The sequence below is a fragment of the Rhinolophus sinicus genome, chromosome 18 (genome assembly GCF_057876585.1).
Source record: "Rhinolophus sinicus isolate RSI-liver-muscle chromosome 18, RSI-T2T, whole genome shotgun sequence".
NCBI lineage: Eukaryota > Metazoa > Chordata > Mammalia > Chiroptera > Rhinolophidae > Rhinolophus > Rhinolophus sinicus.
In genome coordinates this window covers 33,853,485-33,873,875 of record NC_142518.1, presented here as the reverse complement: position 1 = coordinate 33,873,875, position 20,391 = coordinate 33,853,485, and the positions used below count along the sequence as shown (strand labels likewise).

At 38.1% G+C, this 20,391-nt stretch overlaps 1 protein-coding gene across 1 annotated transcript in view; it reads left to right on the top strand.

The window, feature by feature from the left end:
• The window catches only part of MAOB (monoamine oxidase B), a 136,985-nt gene that overhangs the window by 97,645 nt on the left and 18,949 nt on the right, over positions 1-20,391 (top strand). The window contains exons 6-10 of the mRNA XM_019717754.3: positions 10,946-11,087; positions 12,320-12,469; positions 13,452-13,611; positions 19,227-19,323; positions 20,229-20,282. Coding sequence (XP_019573313.3) covers positions 10,946-11,087; positions 12,320-12,469; positions 13,452-13,611; positions 19,227-19,323; positions 20,229-20,282 — 603 coding nt within the window. The remainder of the gene's footprint in view (positions 1-10,945; positions 11,088-12,319; positions 12,470-13,451; positions 13,612-19,226; positions 19,324-20,228; positions 20,283-20,391) is intronic.

Below are 20,391 nucleotides of genomic sequence, written 5' to 3'. Positions count from 1 at the left end.
GTTTATGTGGTGTACCACATTGATGGATTTGCGGATGTTGAACCATCCTTGTGCCCCGGGGATGAACCCCACTTGGTCGTGATGAATAATCTTTTTAATGCATCATTGTATTCGATTTGCTAGAATTTTGTTTAGGATTTTTGCATCTGTGTTCATCAGAGATAGTGGTCTGTAGTTTTCTTTTTTTGTGTTGTCCTTACCAGGTTTTGGTATCAGGGTAATGTTGGCCTCATAAAATGAGTTAGGGAGTACTGTCTCTTCTTCAATTTTTTGGCAGTGTTTGAGCAGCATCCTCTTTGAAGGTTTGATAGAATTCACTAGTGAAGCCATCTGGTCCCGGACTTTTGCTTTTGGGAATGTTTTGGATGACCTTCATGGTTCAGGCTTGGAAGGCTACATGTTTCTAAGAACTTGTCCATTTCTTCTAGGTTGTTAAATTTGGTGGCATATAGTCATTCATAGTATTCTTGGATGATCCTTTGTATTTCTGTGGTGTGTGTGATAACTTCCCCTTTTTCATTTCTGATTTTGTTAATTAGTGTCTGCTCTCTATTTATCTTAGCGAGTCTAGCTAAGGGTTTTTCAATTTTGTTAATCTTTTCAAAGAACCAGCTCTTTGTCACATTAATTTTGTGTATTGTCTTTTTGTTTCTATTTCATTTAGTTCTGCTCTGAATTTTGTTATTTCCTTTCTTCTGCTGACCTTGGGTTTCACTTGTTCTTCCTTTTCTAGTTCTTTAAGGTGTAACGTGAGGTTATTTATTTGGGATTTTTCTTGTTTCTTGAGATAGGCCTGTAATGAGATAAATTTCCCTCTTAAAACTGCTTTCACTGCATCCCCAAAATTTTGGTAGGAAGTATTTTCATTGTCATTTGTTTCTATGTATCTTCTGATCTCTCCTCTAATGTTTTCTTTGACCTGGTCGTTCTTTAAAAGTATATTGTTTCATCTCCATGTATTTGTGTTTTTCCCTGCTTTCTTTTGGCAGTTGATATCCAATTTCAAAGCCTTGTGATCAGAGAATATGCTTGGTATCATTTCAATCTTCTTAAATTTGCTGAGGCTAATTTTATGTCCCAATATATGGTCTATCCTTGAGAATGTTCCATGCACACTAGAAAAAAATGTATAGTCTGATGTTTTAGGATGAAGTGCTCTATATATGTCAATTATGTCCATTTCATCTAATGTGTCATTTAGGGCTGCTATTTTGTTATTTATTTTCTGTTTGGATGATCTATCCATAGCTGTGAATGATGTATTGAAGTCCCCCAGTATAATTGTGTTTTGGTCAATTTCTCCCTTTAGTTCTGTTAGTAGTTGCTTGGTGTATTTCGGTGCTCCCTGATTGGGGGCATAAATATTGATGACTGTTATGTCTTCTTGTTGTACAGTCCCCTTTACCATTATGCAATGCCCATCTTTGTCTCTTGTTACCTTTTTCACCCTGAAGTCTGTTTCATCTGATATCAGTATGGCTACACCTCATTTTCTCTGGATACCATTTGCTTGGAGTGTCATTTTCCACCCTTTCACTTTGAGTCTATGCTTGTCCTTGTAGCTGAGATGTGTCTTCTGGAGACAGCATATGGTTGGGTTTAGTTTTTTGATCCAATCTGCTACTCTGTGCCTTTTTATTGGTGAGTTCAGTCCATTTACATTTAGGGTGATTATTGATATGTGAGGATTTCTTATCATTCTATCTTTAGTTTTCTGGTAAGTCTGCGTCTCCATTGTTTCTTTGCCTTTTTGTTGTCTATTATTTCTGAGAGATGGTATTCTATGATGTTTCCCTTTGTTTCTTGTTTTATTACAGTATATATTTCAGTTCTGGATTTTCTTTGAATGGTTACCCTTGAATCCCTTGAATTTACGTAAAGAAAGTTTGATATTTAGAATATTCCATTTTCTTCAGCACGCTTACTTTCTCCATTCCTATACTCCGGTTCAGGCCTTTACTCTCCCCCTTTTATGTTTTGTTTGCCACAAATTGTCCCTGTTGATGGTCGTCGAATAGCCTCCTTTAGTATTTCTTGTAGTGCAGGTCATGTATTAGAAAATTCCCTCAGCTTCTGTATGTCTGGAAAGGTCTTTATTCCTCCTTCATATCTAAAAGATATCTTTGCTGGATATATTATTCTTGGCTCATAATTTCTCTCTTTCAGTAGTTTGAATATTTGGTTCCACTCCCTCCTGGCTTGTAGAGTTTCTGCTGAAAAATCTGATGATAATCAAATGGGCTTTCCTTTGTAGGTTACTGTCTGCTTTTCCCTGGCTGCCTTGAGGATTCTTTCTTTGTCATTGATTTTAGACAGCTTCAATACAATGTGCCTTGGAGAAGGCCTGTTGGGTTTGAGGTTATTAGGTGTTCGATTTGCTTCTTGGATTCTGGGATCCTGTTCTGTCCACAAGTTTGGGAAGTTGTCATCAACAATTTGTTTGAATATATTCTCTGTTCCTTTCTCTTTCTTCTCCTTCTGGTATGCCCATTATTCTTATATTGCTCTTTCTGATGGAGTCAGAAAGTTCTTGTAGAGTTCTTTCATTTCTTTTAAGTGTCAATTCTCTTTCTTCTTCCATCCGTGTCATTTCCAGGTTTCTATCTTCGATGTCACAGATTCTTTCCTCTATGTGGTCAACTCTACTACCTATGCTGGTTATTTATTTCTTCTATTGAGTTCTTAATCTCCAGAAAGTCTATTTGGTTCTTTTTAAAAATTTCAATCTCTTTCGTAAAATGCACATGTTGTTCTTTGATTGTGCGTTTGAGTTCATTAAACTGTCTTTCTGTGTTTTCTTTCATCTCGTTGAGTTTTTTCAGAACTGCAATCTTGAATTCTCTGTCAATTAAGTCACATATTTCCATATGTTTAAGTTCCTTTCCTGGAGACTTTTCACTTCCTTTCTGAGCTGTCTTGTTGCCTTGGTTATTCATGGCAATTACTGATTTATTATTTCTCTTCCTAGATATCTACAGGAGTGGCTTCTGCAACAGGTTGATAGGAAGAGGTCTTTCTTTTGTTTTCCAGTACTTGTTGGTAGAATGTTTATTTTCTCTCCAAAGCAGCCCTTTTCTCTGTCTCACATGGTTGTGCTATGTTTTCTCTGCACTATTCCGGCTTCTCACACAATGGAGGGTTCGCTCGGAGACGGGCTTCTCCTCTGTTAATAGTTTGCCTGGGTCACAGGGCGCAGTGTCTGTGTGGGTATGCAGAGTGCTTTTGAAATTCCAAAGCTCTTCCTGCACCAGATTCAGAGCCCATATGTTTTAGCAGTTCTGTTTACTGCTGCAGGGATCCACCCAGACAGGTGGGGCCAGGGGCGGGTTGAGTTGTAAGAAGTGGCCCAGAACAATGGCGGCGACCACCACCACTGCCGGTCCTTCTTCCTCAGCTCCCTCCTCTTTGCCAGAAGTAGTTGGGCTGTGAATCTGTGTCTGCTGTCCACAGTTCTCAGAACAGCAAATATTCTGTTCTTTTGATCTGACACTGCTACTGTTCCGCTTCTAGCACCGGGCCTGTGATGGCAGGGGGAGCTCTGGGAGGGTAGGGAGGGGGCGGCTAGTCTCAGTGCCTAAGGCTTCCATTCTCTGCTTGGCAGTAAGGGCTGAAACCACCGCTTTCAGCCTTCTTCCCTCAGTCTTTTCTCTGAGGTCTCTGCCGTGAGCATTGGGTTCAGCTGTGTTATATGCTGTCCCCTCAGCACTGTGGGCCACAAGCGGAGCCCTAGCCATCTGAGTTCTTCCCTCTCCCACAGCTGCAGTACTTACGGGATGCAGCGAGCTCAGAGCACTGAGCTAGGTCTGCGTCCTGCGCCCGCGGCTCCGTCTCTGCACTTCTCCCTTCCCTCCTCCCCCGCTGGCGTGATTCGCCCACCTTTAGGTGAATTCAGTAGTGGCCTCTTCGTCTTGCCTGTCTGCTGTGCAATGCGTCCTTCATGGAGTTATAGTTGTTCAGTTAGTTGTAAATTCCAGGGGAGCTTTACAGAGGCTCACCTCACGCCGCCATTTTGATCATGAAAAGCTTTTAATAAATTGAGTTAAGTCTTTTCTCACCAGAGAACTTTAGAGCTCCTTGAAGATAGGACTAATTATATTACTTTTGGGGTCATAGAAATCTGAATTTTTCTATCATAGTCCTTGGCCTAGTCCTCGCCTTAGTGAAATTCTAGTTGTTAGCTGACAAAATAAAGCATTCTGAGACATTAGGAATATATGAACACAATGTAATGTTGTAACTTTTTCTAGGTAAGATGTATATTTCCTGGTTTTAGAGGAAGTAATCCCAGAGTATTCAATCAATCATAATTCAAACTAAAGCATAATCATACATTCAAAGACTAATGTTGATTACTCTTTCAGTTATTATTTATAAAATACTTTACAGAAACACAAATTAAATTCAGAATGTTGTCATAGCTTTGTAAATACCCTTTTTAAAACCTATAATTAAAAAAACTGCATCAAAATGATACTAGTGACTATCTTTTGGGGAGCAGAAATATGGAAGACACTCATTGTCTTACCTTTTTATTTTATGAACTTTCCAAATTTTATATGTGTATCTATTTTTCATGTAGAAAATATAATGACATTTATCTTTTAAAAAGTCAATGGGGCAAAGAGTACAAAAATATCATTGCACTATCTTCCTTGACCGTCCTTCCCTCAGATATTGTTCTTCTCATTTCTTTTCTCGCTGAAGCTCCCAGAGTAAATCAAATAATGGATTAGGAATGGACTGGTCCTCCAGAGAAAATTGCCTTTAGATCTCCCTCCATTTCAAACCAGGATTATATCTTTCTCACTAAATCAGCAGCAATAACAACTGCAATCGCAGCAATATTTTTGTTTAATATTGGCTGTCTGGCTAGGGCAACGTTAAGTTTTAGTTATTTATTACTCCCTTTACCTTTTGCTGCCCCAATTCACCTATAAAAGAAGGAATAAAAGAAATAAGACATCAGGGAACAGCAAAGGATGTGTTCACTTAGAAGTGAAACCGTTTTAAACCAATGTTTGGATATTTGCTTTCGTTAGATGCCACAAATTGCTTCTGCAAAGAAATTTTGAGTCAGCAATTTCCATCCCTGCAGTTATCATGAGGAACCTTATAAAACTAACTCTAAATCACTTGAACATATATATTACACTATTTGCTGGCTAAATTATGGGGCTGTCATAAAAGTTTTGTGAGGTTATTATGGCTGAAAATCTAATACAGTTTGAAAATCTAATGCAAACACTGTCAGTAACTGGTATGTGTGTCAGTGTGATTCTACAAACTTCCAGAGTCAAGGTACACTAGAGTAGAGAGATGCCCTGATTCAACTTGTCAGTAGACTAATAATAAAGCATTTCGAGGTATTAAAAACATGAGGTTTGAATCAGATATGATGTAGTTTGAAGTTGTACCATTGAGTGAGCTGCGTATTACATATTACTAATCTCTTTGAGATTGTTTTGGGGCTTGTGAACTGGGGAAAAATAATTGCTGTCTTATAGTTATTATAACAGTTCAATAAGACAATAGATTTAAAAACCATAGAATGTGGGGGGAAAAAACAAAGAGTGTGAAAGAGTTCAATAAATGGAAGACAGTATTATTTATTTCACTTATTGTCAGCACTACCTGGTGTCAAATTCTGCCTCAGACATAACCATGTTAAGAACACACAAACTTCATGTCAAAGTCAGAAGGGGGATTGGTGCTTATTAAATATATTCCAGAGTACACATTACTACTGGTGAATTTTCGGGTGTGTTAGATATAACTGAGTCATTTGAATTGCATGAAATCATTCACTTTTTGGTGTGCCTGTAGGTAGGATATAACCTCTCACCATTTACCTGACAACTCCAAGTAAAAGTTCACCTATCTATGCTCTATTAATTGCTTTCCCCTCATCCATCCTTTGCGCTTGTCCCCCATTAGGCAGTAAAATATCTGAATAGATAACTGACTAATTCTGTGTTTGGTACAGTACCTAGTATATTCTTTGTGCATTATAGATAATTTAAAAAATATTTAATTGATATTTCTCATCAACCATTCATTAATTTTCCAAAAAGTAATTATTGAGTGCTTACTATGTCCCAGGCACTTTTATTAAAGAGGACACTATGGTAAGAAAGAAAGTTAAGATTCCTGTTCTCATTTGTTGATATTCTAGAGGGGGAGACAGCAATAAAAATAATAATAATTAAGAAAATTTCAGACAGTAAAAAAATTTCTAAAGATACGATACTATGGGAAAATGATAGAGAATGACAAAGTGCTGTGACTGTGAAAGCCAGTGTTCATTTTCATATACATATAAGAGTTCACCTCTGAGGAGACATTACAATTAGTAGAGAGGCTCTAGGATGATATAGAGAAGATAGGAATGGCCTTTATGACTTAGAACTTTGGAGGCCACAGTAAAGTCTCTGAATCTTTTTTTTTTACTTTATGGGGGTGAAAATTGTTAGTAAAATTACATAGATTTCAGGTGTACAATTCCGTATTACATCATCTATAAATCCCATTGAGTGTTGACCACCCAGAGTCAGTTCTCCTTCCATCACCATATATTTGATCCCCCTTATGCTCACCTCCCACCACCCGCCCCCCTTACCCTCTCGTAACCACTAAACTATTGTCTGTGTCTATGAGGGTTTTTTTAAATTAAATTTATTTCTGTTTCTCATTTGTTTGTCTTGTTCTTTTGTTGTTTTTGGTTTATATACCACATATCAGTGAAATCACATGGTTCTCTGCTTTTTCTGTCTGACTTATTTCGCTCAGCGTTACACTCTCAAGATCCATCCATGTTGTCACAAATGTTCCTATATCATCTTTTCTTACCGCCAAACAGTATTCCATTCTGTATATATACCACAACTTCTTTATCCATTCATCTATTGAAGGACATTTTGGTTGTTTCCATGTCTTGGCCACCGTAAACAAAGCTGCAATGAACATTGGAGCACACGTGTCTTTATGTATAAACGTTTTTAGATTTTTTGGGTAGCTACACGGGAGAGGGATTGCTAGGTCATATGGTAATTCTATTCGTAATTTTTTGAGGAACGTCCACACAGCTTTCCATAATGGCTGCACCAGTCTGCATTCCCACCAACAGTGTACGAAGGTTCCTTTTTCTCCACAGCCTCTCCAACACTTGTTACTATTTGTCTTGTTGATGATAGCCATTCTGACTGGGGTGAGGTGATATCTCATGGTGGTTTTTATTTGCATTTCTCTGATGATTAGTGATGTTGAGCATTTTTTCATATGTCTATTTGCCATTTGTATGTCCTCTTTGGAGAAATGTCTCTTCAGGGCCTCTGCCCATTTTTCAGTTGGGTTGTTTGTTTTTTTGTTGTTGAGTTGCATGGGTTCCTTGTATATTTTGGATATTAGCCCCTTATCCAAGGAACTGTTTGCAAAAATCTTCTCCCATTCAGTTGGTTGCCTCTTTATTTTGTCGATGGTTTTTTTTTGCTGTGCAGAAGCTTTTAAGTTTCATATAGTCCCATTCGTTTATTTTAGCTTTTACTTCCCTTGCCTTTGGAGTCAAATTCATAAAATGCTCTTTGAACCCAAGGTCCATAAGTTTAGTACCTATGTTTTCTTCCATGCAGTTTATTGTGTCAGGTCTTATTCTTAAGTCTTTCATCCATTTTGAATTAATTTTGGTACATGGTGACAGATAGAAGTCCAGTTTCATTCTTTTGCACGTGGCTATCCAATTCTCCCAGCACCATTTATTGAAGAGGCTGTCTTTCCTCCATTGTATGTTTTTAGCTTCTTTGTCAAAAATTATCTGTCCATATTTATGTGGTTTTATTTCTGGGTTCACAATTCTATTCCATTGGTCTACGTGTCTGTTTTTCGGCCACTACCATGCTGTTTTGATTATTGTAGCCCTGTAGTACAAGCTAAAGTCAGGGAGTGTGATACCTCCAGTATTGTTCTTTTTTCTTAAGATTGCTTTGGCTATTCGGGGTCTTTTGTGGTTCCAAACAAATCTGATGTGTTTTTTCTCTATTTCTTTAAAAAATGACATTGGGATTTTGATGGGGATTGCATTAAATCTGTATATTGCTTTAGGTAATATGGCCATTTTAACTATGTTGATTTTTCAAATCCATGATCACGTAAAGTCTTTCCATTTCTTTGTGTCTTGTTCAATTTCTTTCAAAAATGTCTTATAGTTTTCAGCATATAGGTCCTTCACATCCTTGGTTAAGTTTATTCCTAGGTATTTTACTCTTTTTGCTGCAATTGCAAAAGAAATTGTTTTTTTATTATTTCTTTGTCTGAGATTTCATTGTTAGTGTATAGGAATGCAATGGACTTTTGTACGCTCATATTGTAGCCAGCAACTTTGCTGTATTCGTTGATTGTTTCTAGTAGCTTTTCGGTGGAGTCTTAGGGTTTTCTATATATAGCATCATGTCATCTGCAAAGAGTGATATTTTAACTTCTTCATTCCCAATTTGGATGCCTTTTGTTTCTTTCTCTTGCCTGATTGCTCTGGCTAGGACTTCCAACACGATGTTGAAAAGCAGAGGTGATAGGGGACAGCCCTGTCATGTTCCTGAACGTAGAGCAAAGGTCTTCAGTTTTTCACCATTAATTATTAGATTAGCTGAGCACTTATCATATATGGCCTTTACTATGTTAAGGTATTTCCCTTCTATGCCTATTTTATTAAGTGTTTTAATCATAAATGGATGTTGTATCTTGTCAAATGCTTTTTCTGCATTGATTGATATAATCATATGAATTTTGTCCTTTATTTTGTTTATGTGATGTATCACATTGATGCATTTGCGGATGTTGAACCATCTTTGTGCCTCAGGGATGAACCCCACTTGGTCGTGATGAATAATCTTTTTAATGCATTGTTGTATTCGATTTACTAGAATTTTGTTTAGGATTTTTGCATCTGTGTTCATCAGAGATATTGGTCTTTAGTTTTCTTTTTTTGTGTTGTCCTTACCAGGTTTTGGTATCAGGGTATTGTTGGCCTCTTAAAATGAGTTAGGGAGTACTGTCTCTTCTTCAACCTTTTGGAAGAGTTTGAGCAGGATTGGTATTAGATCCTCTTTGAAGGTTTGGTAGAATTCACTAGTGACGCCATCTGGTCCTGGACTTTTGCTTTTGGGAAGATTTTAGATGACTGATTCAATTTCGTTACTGGTGATCGGTCTGTTTAGATTTTCCAGTTCTTCATGGTTCAGCCTTTGAAGGCTATATGTTTCTAAGAACTTGTCCATTTCTTCTAGGTTATTGAATTTGGTGGCATATAGTCCTTCATAGTATTCTTGGATGATCCTTTGTATTTCTGTGGTGTCTGTGATAACTTCCCTTTTTCATTTCTGATTTTGTTAATTAGTGTCTTCTCTCTTTTTCTCTTAGTGAGTCTAGCCAAGGGTTTTTCAATTTTATTAATCTTTTCAAAGAACCATCTCTTTGTCACATTAATTTTTTCTATTGTCTTTTTGTTCTCTATTTCATTTAGTTCTGCTCTGATTTTTGTTATTTCCTTTCTTCTGTTGACCTTGGGTTTCACTTGTTCTTCTTTTTCTAGTTCTTTAAGGTGTAACGTGAGGTTGTTTATTTTGGGATTTTTCTTGTTTCTTGAGATAGGCCTGTAATGAGATAAATTTCCCTCTTCAAACTGCTTTTGCTGCATCCCAAAAATTTTGGTAGGAAGTATTTTCATTGTCATTTGTTTCTATGTATATATTCTGTTCTTTGATCTGACACTGCTACTGTTCTGCTTCTAGCACCGTGCTGGTGGGGGCAGAGCGAGCTCTGGGTGGGTAGGGAGGGGGCGGCTAGTCTCTGTGCCTAAGGCTTCCATTCTCTGCTTGGCAGTGAGGGTTTAAACCACCATTTTCAGCCCTCTTCCCTCAGTCCCTTCTCTGCCTTGAACGTTGGGCCCAGCCGTGTTATATGCTGTCCCCTCAGCCCTGTGGTCCATGAACAGAGCCCTAGCAGTCTGAGTTCTTCCGTCTCCAGCCGCTGAGGTAGTTCCGGGATGCAGTGAGTTCGGGCCACTGAGCTAGGTCTGCGTCCTGCGCCCAGGCGGCTCCGTCTCTGCACTTCTCCCTTCCCTCCTCCCCTGCTCACGTGATTTGCCCTCCTTTAGGTGAATTCAGTAGTGGGCCTCTTCGTCCTGCCTGTCTGCTGTGCAGGGAGTCCTTTTTGGAGTTATAGTCGTTCGATTAGTTGTAAATTCCAGGGAAGATTTATAGAGGCTCACCTCATGCCACCATTGTGATGATGTTGAAGTCTCTGAATCTTATTCTAGTTTTGATAGGGTGCCACTGGAGCGTTTTAAGCAGGAATGACAGGATTTGATTTACATTTTAGAAAAAGCACCATTGAGGAGAGGGAGGTAAAAAGCTGAATTTGAGTCTACTGAATAGATACCAAGTGAAGAAAGTGGGGGTAGACACCAGTCTGTAGTAGATAATTGCAATGCTCCTGGCAAGAGATTATGCTAAATTGGTGATGATGAAGGTGGAGTCATGTGCTGAAAGACAACAGGACTTACTGATAGATTGGATGGGGGAGAGTGATGGAAAGAGAGAAATTAAGGTTGATTTCTAGAGTGTTGGCCTTAGCAATTGGATGAATGGTGATGCCTTTTAGTGAGGTAGGGGTCACTGGAAGAGTAGCAAGTATGTGGGGAGAAATCATGACAGCACAGAATATGGAGTGCAAGCTGAATCTGAGTAAGGTATTTTGGTTAAGGGCAAAATAAATCTCATACTCCCCAAATCTCTGCTGCCTTTTTTTATAATACAGGATTCTAGTGACAATTTTCTGTGACTTGTCAAATTGTGCCAAATTTAGCCAAGTAAAATTATTGCTTGAATAATTTCCAGAGAATTACCATGATGTTCTCTTGCATTTGGCAATTTTACTCTTGTTTCTTCCTGAGCAGATCTGCAAAGAAGTTTGCTACTCTCTTTGTGAACCTGTGTGTCACTGCAGAGACCCATGAAGTCTCTGCTCTCTGGTTCCTGTGGTATGTGAAGCAGTGTGGGGGCACGACCAGGATCATCTCAACAACCAATGGAGGGCAGGTACCCATCCATACCCCCACCATTCCAACAGAAAACTACCACTGCCTATATAAAAGATTGGCATCATCCTTCAATCATGAACAGATGAAACAGGAGGCAGGCTTGTGGCTTTTAGAATTTTCTCTTGAGAGCTCAAAGTGGCTTTTGTGAGGAACAGTCTGTTGTTAGGTATTCAATGTGAGAACCCATCAGCCAATGTCATTTTAAGATTAGACTTGTCTCTTTACATGTAGTTTTGCAATTTTCCAATTAGGTATACATTTGGTTATTATTTCATAGGTTTGTAGATCATCTGATGAACATAACTTGAGCACTTTTTAGAAAGTAAGAAACACATTTTCAATTTAAAGCACACACAGCAAATGGAATTCATTCATTCATTCATTGCCTGTTTCCTGACCCCCAACATTATGTAAGGCACTACGGTAGGCACAGTAGGAAGTGGATTAGAGTTCTTATATAGTCAGCTTGATAGTCATTTTCCTTTCCTCTCTTTCTTCTTCCTCCCCCAATTCTCCTCATTTCCCTCTTTTGTCCTTCTCCTCTCCTCCTTTTCTTCTTCTTCTCCTTCTCTTTCTCCTTCCTAAACCCATTTGAAATAGTCTTTCAAAAATTAACTGGACTGAAAATTTAGGAGGAGACAGTGAGTGTATGCATGATCATGAAGAACCTTTGGAAGCTTTAGCAGGGCTTGGGCAGGTGGGTGCAGTGAGGTAAAATGACCTCACTGACCACAGAAGCAGCAGGCACCTGACCCAGGATGAGATGGGCAGCCGGCCACAGGCAGTAGGCTGGCCTGGGGATGGGCCGGCCAGAGAGGTTCTGAGCCTGAGTAACAAGGATGGGGAAAACAAGCTTAGGCAACTGGTGGCCCAGCTGTAGTTAGAACTTCACCAGATCCAGCAATCCAACAAAAGGAGACAGATATGACACAGAGCAGGGGTAGTGACCAGACAGGTGGGGTATGAGGTCAGGCTGAGGTTGTTGAGCTGAGGTTGGAGACTGGAAATCTTCAAGAGCATAGCCTAGAAGGTGACTGTTAGAAAACCTATAACTTTGTCAAAAGCCAGCAATAACTAGTTAGAAAACAATGGTGAAAGACACTATTCACAACAGCAAAATGAAATTTTGTGTATCTCACGTGAAGATTTACAAGGAAAACTACTAATTTAATAATTTATACGCATTCCTATATTTCCTACCTAGCTCTTGAGTCCTTTTTTCTTTTTCAGGAGAGGAAATTTGTGGGAGGATCTGGTCAAGTGTGTGAGCGGATAATGGACCTCCTTGGGGACCGAGTGAAGCTGGAGAGGCCTGTGACCCACATTGACCAGACAGGAGAAAATGTCCTTGTGGAGACCCTAAATCATGAGGTGTATGAGGTAACCAAGAGCCTGAAACTAGAGGGAAGAGACTAGAGTCCCATAATAACCAAAGCTCAAATAAAGCCAAGAATATTCCAGACTTCATAGACAATCCCTTTGCCAAAAGTGAAAAGGCCAACTCTATCTGAAAAAAAAAAAAAAAAAAGAGAGCCAGAATATTTGGGAGGGGGAGGGCTATAAAAACATATTATTAATCTTCTGTATTGGACTCCTACATAATTAGAAAAACAAAGAAAATATTTATTTAATAATAAATATCAAGAGCCTCCTATTTGCCTGGCATTATTCTAGGAGTTGGGAATATAACAGTGAACAAAACAGATAAAATCCTCTGCCTTTATGTGACTTACATTCTAGTGAAGGAGAAAGGCCATAACCAAATATATAGTTAAAATATAGAGTATGCCAGATAGTGATAAGTACCATGGAAAAAATCAAGCAGGGGAGGGGGAGAGGGTGTGCCAGAAGGCAGGGTGAGACAACTGGTCATGAACTTTTAAATTGGTCATCAAGGAAGGTCTCACTGATGTTTGAGCACAGCACCAAAAGAGATGAGGAATTTATCCATGTGGCTATCTGAGGGAAGAATATTCCAGGTAGACAGAATAGCCAGTGCAAAAACCCTGAGGTTGAAGCAATCCTGACATGATGAAAGAACAGCAAGATGGTCAAAGTGGCAGAACTAAGGATTGAGGGGAAGAATAATAAGAGGTAAGATCAAAGATATAACAGGGATCCATTTCATGTATGGACTTGGAAGTGACTGTGGAACTTGGTTTTGATTCTATGTGTGATGGGAAGTCATTGGAGGTTTTGAACTAGGGAACAATAAGGGCTTATTTTGGTTTTAACAAGATCCTTCCACTTTTTCTGTTAAGAAGAGACTGAAGGAGGTGACAAGGGTAAAATGAAGGAACAACATTAGGAAATACGCAAAAACAAGCCATGAACAATGTTTAACCACATTGTTTTCTTTCAGGCTAAGTATGTAATTAGTGCTGTTCCTCCTACTCTGGGCATGAAGATTCATTTCAATCCCCCTCTGCCAATGATGAGAAACCAGCTGATCACTCGTGTGCCTTTGGGTTCAGTCATCAAGTGTATCGTTTATTATAAAGAGCCCTTCTGGAGGAAAAAGAGTAAGTACTCTCCTTAAATAAAGATCTTTGGGAGAAGGTCAAAGAAACTTGGTGTAAAGACATGCATTTACATGTAACTGTTTTTATTAGAGTACTGGAAATAAAACATTAGTCCAAGTTCCAAGTACAATTCTATCAAATAAAATATATTGGCAGAAGCTCATGGAATTGACTTCCCTTGGAATATGACCAACTCATTTTATAATTCAACACGAAGTTTATTTAATCCTTCCACAAAATCTTGTGAACATAGTTTATTAATATTTTCTATTACAGTTTTTAAAAGTATGAGTTTATAAAGCTATTCACAAAGGTGAGTATTCTGAAAATGTTCAGACTATTTCTTATTTATGTCAAGATTCTACTATATTAAATTAAATCAATTTGTTAATTTGTATATATTCAACAAGTGTGTTACTGTACTGAGTAGAACATTACAGGGATACTCACTAAAGTGCTAGATTCCGGAATGTTGAACACTTGAAATGTAGCTAGTGAAACTGAGAAACAAATTTTTTCTATTTTATTTTGTTTTAATTGCTTCAAATTCAAATGTAAAAAGCCACATGCAACTAGTAGCTACTGTATTGGATAGCACAATGCTAGAGTCTTACCACATTTACTCTTCTCACATCTACTTCTCTTCCAAGAGGAGGCTATGTATGAAAAATCAGTACCTGGGACTGAGGGCCAAAGGATGGATGGACTGAAATGAGGAACTAGACTGCAGAAAAGAGAAGAGGTTATACTGGAGGCAAAGGGGGGAAAGTTTCATAGTTTTACCTTAGGGCAGTTCTTTCTGTAGCTACGCTTTTTCAGTCACACCTCAGCCTCCTAATTCTCTACCTTTGCAAGAAATGCTATTTAGAACTATTATTGGATTGTTGCATCAGTTGAACAAGTAATCGACCTTTTGCAAAGGACAGTGTAATGAGTGTAGTGACCCACCATAAAGAGCCTGCTGTTGCTAAACTGTTTCCTCTCATGACCCAGGTGATCCATTTTAGGTAGCTGGCTGATGGCAAGTAGATAGTGTTTAGGACCATGGAATAGAGAATTTTCTACTAATTACTTGAATGCCTTTATTTGTGGACAGAATCTGTAACTTTCCATTTGTGTCTGCAAACATTTTTCTTAGGCCTGCTATGTGCTAGGCAAGTTCATTCTTGGGTACTAGTGTCAAAAGGAAAACCCAAGTTCTCCACCTTTAAGAAGAGGCTGGGTCTGACTCGAGTTAAACTTTTAAAAAATAATTGTAGACATGAAAGCCTCACTAAAGCATTTTCAATTTCTCTGAGTTACTATCTAAATGTATTTCAGTAACTGATCACTATTGGACACCTATTGTATGACAGGTGCCATGCGAGGCACTGGGAATTCAAAGGCACATTTCCTTGCCCAGAAAACTCAGATTCAGGAGGAAGACAGTCATGTAAACTGATAATTGCATGACAGTGTATTCAGTTCAGTATTGGGGTTCCCGAGGCTCTTGTAGCAACACGAGGGAGGCTACAGCTTGTATAGCTTGTAGCAAAACTCATATCCAGTGATTCCTATTACATTGATAGTTGATTCAATAACAATATCTTGAAGGATTCAATAAGGGAATAAAATCTAATGAAGCTGACTCTTATAACAGGGTCTTTGTATCGTGTCAGACTTTCAATGCCACTACTGAAGACACTGTGATTAACGAGTAACACAAAAGCTCAGGGGATATTGAGCTAACCAGATAAAAGGGAGTAAATTTTGCAGCCCAAACAGCCTAGCACAGTGACTAGCATATATTGGGCACTCAGCAGCCAATCATTCAATATTTTTGTTTGTTTGTTTGTTTGCTTTGTTTTATAAGTGCAGTATGGTTTGGGTTATTAAAGAGAAGGTAACTTTTTGCATTTTCATACAGACAGCCCTAGCCAGTTCTTAATTGCTTGTAGATTGATTATCCCAGGAAATGCTTCCCAGTCTCTTGGTGTGTAACATTTTTGTGAATTTGCAAAGAGGGACCCCTCTTCTTTGCTGGCCTTTCACCAAGCCATCCTAAGTCCAGCACTTTCACCATCTGTATACCACCCTCCTGGGGTCCCTGCAGGGATGGGGGGAGCATCATGTCCACCATAGCCCTTTCTCCCTTCCCCACTTACTTGGAGAGAGCAGGCTGTGACCAATGTCTTGAATCCTTTCAGTCTCCCTTGCTTTTGCTCATCTATACCGCTTATACTTTCTCTTAAATCTAGTTTATATAAATTTCTGTTTAAAATGACAGAAGCAATACCTGCTTTTTACAAAAATTACAGAAGTAAACTTGTTCACTATAAAACTTTCAAAAAAATAAAAGTGTAAGAAAAATGTCCCTCTCTTATTGTCCCTACCTTTAGGGAACCACTGTTAAAAATTTGTTTATCCTTAGAGAGTTATTGTATATATAGCTAATACTTTAAATATATGTGTACATGTATACCGACATATATATATATATATATATATATATATATATATATATATATATACTTTTTTTTATTTTTCAATTACAGTTGACATTCAATATTATTTTAGATTAGTTTCGGGTGTATAGCATAGTAGTTCGACATATATAACATTTTTATAAAAATTATATTTGGATATAAATGTTATACATATACTTTAATACGTACTTAAAGACATATATATTAATAAATGTTACATATTTCCCCAAAAACATTATTTTTAAAAAACATGATACATATTATACTGAAATGTGCATTCTGCTGTTACCAGTATGCCATAGACATTTCTCCACATCAGTACATTGAAATCTACCTCATTTCAACAACTGAATAAACAGAATTTCACTTTATGGCTCTATCAAAATATACCCAATAGGTATGCTGTTGATAGGTATTTTGATTATTTCCACGTTTTTGCTATTACACACTATGCTGCAATAAACCACTGACTTCATATAGTTCTGATTTGTATAGGAACATTTCTTTTTGTTAAATTTATAAAAGTGGAATTATGAAGTCAATTGACTTGTGTAAACCCAGCTAATAATATGTTTAACTATTCCAATCAGTAGGGAAAAATATTTCATTTATCTGTAATTTGTAAGTTTTATCATTAGCAAAGCATAGGGACTATATGAAATCATTTTGTAAACTACCTGTTTATCTCTTGCTTGTTAATTTTTTTCTGTACATGTTGCAAATATTTTCTCCTGGTGTATCAGTTTTTAAAAATGCATTTATGACCAGAGGGTAAAGGGGGAGCGGGGTGGTAGATGAGGGTAAAGGGGATCAAATATATGGTGATGGAAGGAGAACTGACTCTGGGTGGTGAACACACAATGGGATGTACAGATGATGTAATACAGAATTGTAAACCTGAAATCTATGTAACTTTACTAACAATTGTCACCTCAAATAAACTTTAATTAAAAAAAAATGGGTTTATGATGGTTTCACCCTACTAAATTCTCATATGTACATGGGGTTCTTCTGGAGCAATTCTATTCCACTGGTCTTTGTCATTGGGCTTCAAATATATATATATATATATATATATATATATATATATATATATATATATATATATATATATAATGTGTATTAGGGTGACAATTGTTAGCAAAGTTACATAGATTTCAGGTGTACAATTCTGTAATACATCATCTATATATCACATTGTGTGTTCACCACCCAGAGTCAGTTCTCCTTCCATCACCATATATTTGATTGCCTCTACCCTCATCTACCACCCCTTTTCCCCCTTACCATCTGGTAACCACTAAACTATTGTCTGTGTCTATGAGTTTTGTTTTTTCATTTGTTTGTCTTGTTCTTTTGTTGTTTTCAGTTTTATATACCACATATCAGTGAAATCATATGGTTCTTGACTTTTTCTGACTTATTTCACTTAGCATAATCATCTCAAGATCCATTCATGTTGTCACAAATGGCACTATTTTGTCTTTTCTTATGGCAGGATAGTATTCTGTTGTGTATATATACCACAACTTCTTTATCCAATCATCTACCAAAGGACACTTTGGTTGTTTCCATGTGTTGGCCACCATAAATAAAGCTACAATGAACATCGGAGCACATATAGCTTTATGGATAAATGTTTTCAGATTTTTTGCGTAGATACACAGGACAGGGATTGCTGGGTCATATGGTAATTCTATTCTTAATTTTTTGAGGAACCTCCACACTGCCTTCCATAGCAGCTGCACCAATCTGCATTCTCACCAAATAATATTCTTAATATTCCTCTTTATCACCTCCCATAGCTACAATGCCTTCTCTTTTCTCCCTGAGGATGTTGCTTGCCACTTTGAGGGAAACTTCTTCTACTCCTTGTCTTTTTTTCCTGAGAGCTCCTTCTTGTTTGTTACTGTTTTTGTCTTTGCTGTCCTTGTTAAGGACTTTGTTAAATGTCTAGATGTCCTTGAATGCTCCTTCCTTTTTAAGAGTGAGGCAGGACCAAGCTAACTGGAGGTCCCAGAAGTCCTGTGTGCATAGGCGGGGCTCCTGAGCTCTCTACCTACAAATAATAGAAATGCCACTGGTGCCACATGGTTTGTCCTAGCATGAACATGACTCCTCTCTGCCACTTGCGCTTTCACTTTTGCCCAGTGCACCTGCCTGGCTCAGAGGCCAGCTTTGCATTGGGAAAGATGTGTCCAAGGAATCCCGCTACCCAAAAAGCAGGGCCTCTGCCCTGGACAGCCTGGTGTCCTCTGCTATCTCTCCATCCAATCCAGCTGACCCCCACATGATTAGTGTGCACTTTCTCTTTTCTCTTATCACATCCTGTCCTGTTTGTCTCCTCTCTTTCTTCTCTTCTAACAGGTGATTCCTTAGCTGTTTCTCTTATATTATTAAATCTTCTTGAGTTCTTGGATGAACTTTAAACATTTCTCCTTCCCACATTTCAGTTTTTCTCAATGTTTTTCCTGCCCCAACACAGCTGAGGGGCAAGCAAGCACCCCTCAACCCAGTGGCTTACTGGGACTTTGATTCTCGTGGATGTGCAGTGGGGAGGAGCGTGGGAGGAGAGACAGATGTAAGTGCTGAAATTGTTTCCCAAGTTTTCTGGAGGTCATGTTTGAAATGAGGGTTTGGAACTCTGTAGATTTTAAAATATTTTTTTACCCAATAGCACCATGTCCTCTCTGCCCATGTCTCCAGATAATCAAGAGCTAGTTAATATAGACTAGGTGGCTCCCCATAAAATGTGAACGTTCATTTTCTTCTATTTTACAGTTATGAACTCGTATTTCTTTGACACATTTTTGGTTTTATCTGATTTTTTTTTATAAAAGAGGAAATAGAAGAGGCAACTATTAACGGCAAAGGAAACAAGATTTCATTAAAGGGTGGCCTAGATTAATGCATAGTATCACGTTGCTTTATTTTTTTGCAGAGAGGAGCTTAAAGTTTGATTTTTTCCACAAAATATTGGCTACTTAGCCTTCCTTTTGACATCAGTTTGTTTTGCCTCCATATATTTAGAATATAATATCATATATTTGGCCTTTGAGCTTCTCAAGTTGAAAAATGTGTGCTCATTGTAACCACTATGGATAGCTTGGTAAGGTGATGAATATCTTCTCCCATTTTGCTGTTCTCCAGATTACTGTGGAACCATGATTATTGAAGAAGAGGAAGCTCCAGTTGCCTACACATTGGATGATACTAAACCTGATGGCCGCTATGCCGCCATAATGGGGTAAAGCACAGTTATAGTGGCATGAATGCTATTTGGTGTTGGCAATGTATTCCCAAACTATTAATAAATGTGCCCCAAACTTTTTGAAAATATTTTTTACCCAATGGCATTATTCTTTAAATCCAATAGTAGGAAAATTCTTTTAAATAGTGTCTTTCAATGAATAAATATTTAGAAAGGAATTAGAACGCCAATAACATTTTATAATTTGTTATATTAAGTTTTTGCTTTATATTTAGTGCTATGGATTGAACAATTTTGGTAAGCTGTCTTTTGTGACAGCAATATATGAAGAATTAACTTAGAGTGTTTTAGTGAGAGGGCTTCTTGTGGAGGCTTGTGTGGACATCAATGGTATTTATGTGGGATGTTGAGATTTTCCAAGTTCCACTAGAGAGGAGCAAAGACCAGCCCAATCCTCAGCTTGGCAAGGAAGACCAGCACAGAGGGGGAATGTCTTGGAGGAGATCAAAGACAGTTTTGTGAAGTTGAAGGCAATCATAGGGCTAGGAATGGAGGTGGATTCTAGAAGGCTGAGCACTAGGGAGATGCCATTCTGGAAATACAACCAAAGGGCAGGGGATGGATGAAATTTGAAAGGCTCAGGGTTCATTCCTATCAGCCACCAGCCATGTAGGGGAAGGTGGGCCAGTCATAGTATCGCCCTAGGCAGAAATTATGGCCAGTCTTCTGTCTTTAGTCCCTTGAATCTCTAAAGGTAGAAGATGCCTTTTAGTGTCAGGAATGTAACATGTAAATAGTAAAACATTGAACATAAAATAAGCTAGTGCATAATTTGTTTCTTTGGGTTGACTTTTAACTTGTGCACAAATGCAGCTATAGAAATAAAGCCAAGATGAAAGCAGTAACTAATTTCCCCTCTTTTTCGTGTTTGTATATTTTAGATTTATCCTTGCCAACAAAGCCAGAAAACTGGCACGTCTTACCAAAGAGGAAAGGTAAGACAAAAAGTCCCTCTTCTTTCTTCCCTCCCTCCCATCCTCCCTTAATTCCGTCCTCTACTTCTGTCCTCCTTCCTGTTCCCTCCCAAACCCTTTCCCCTCCTTC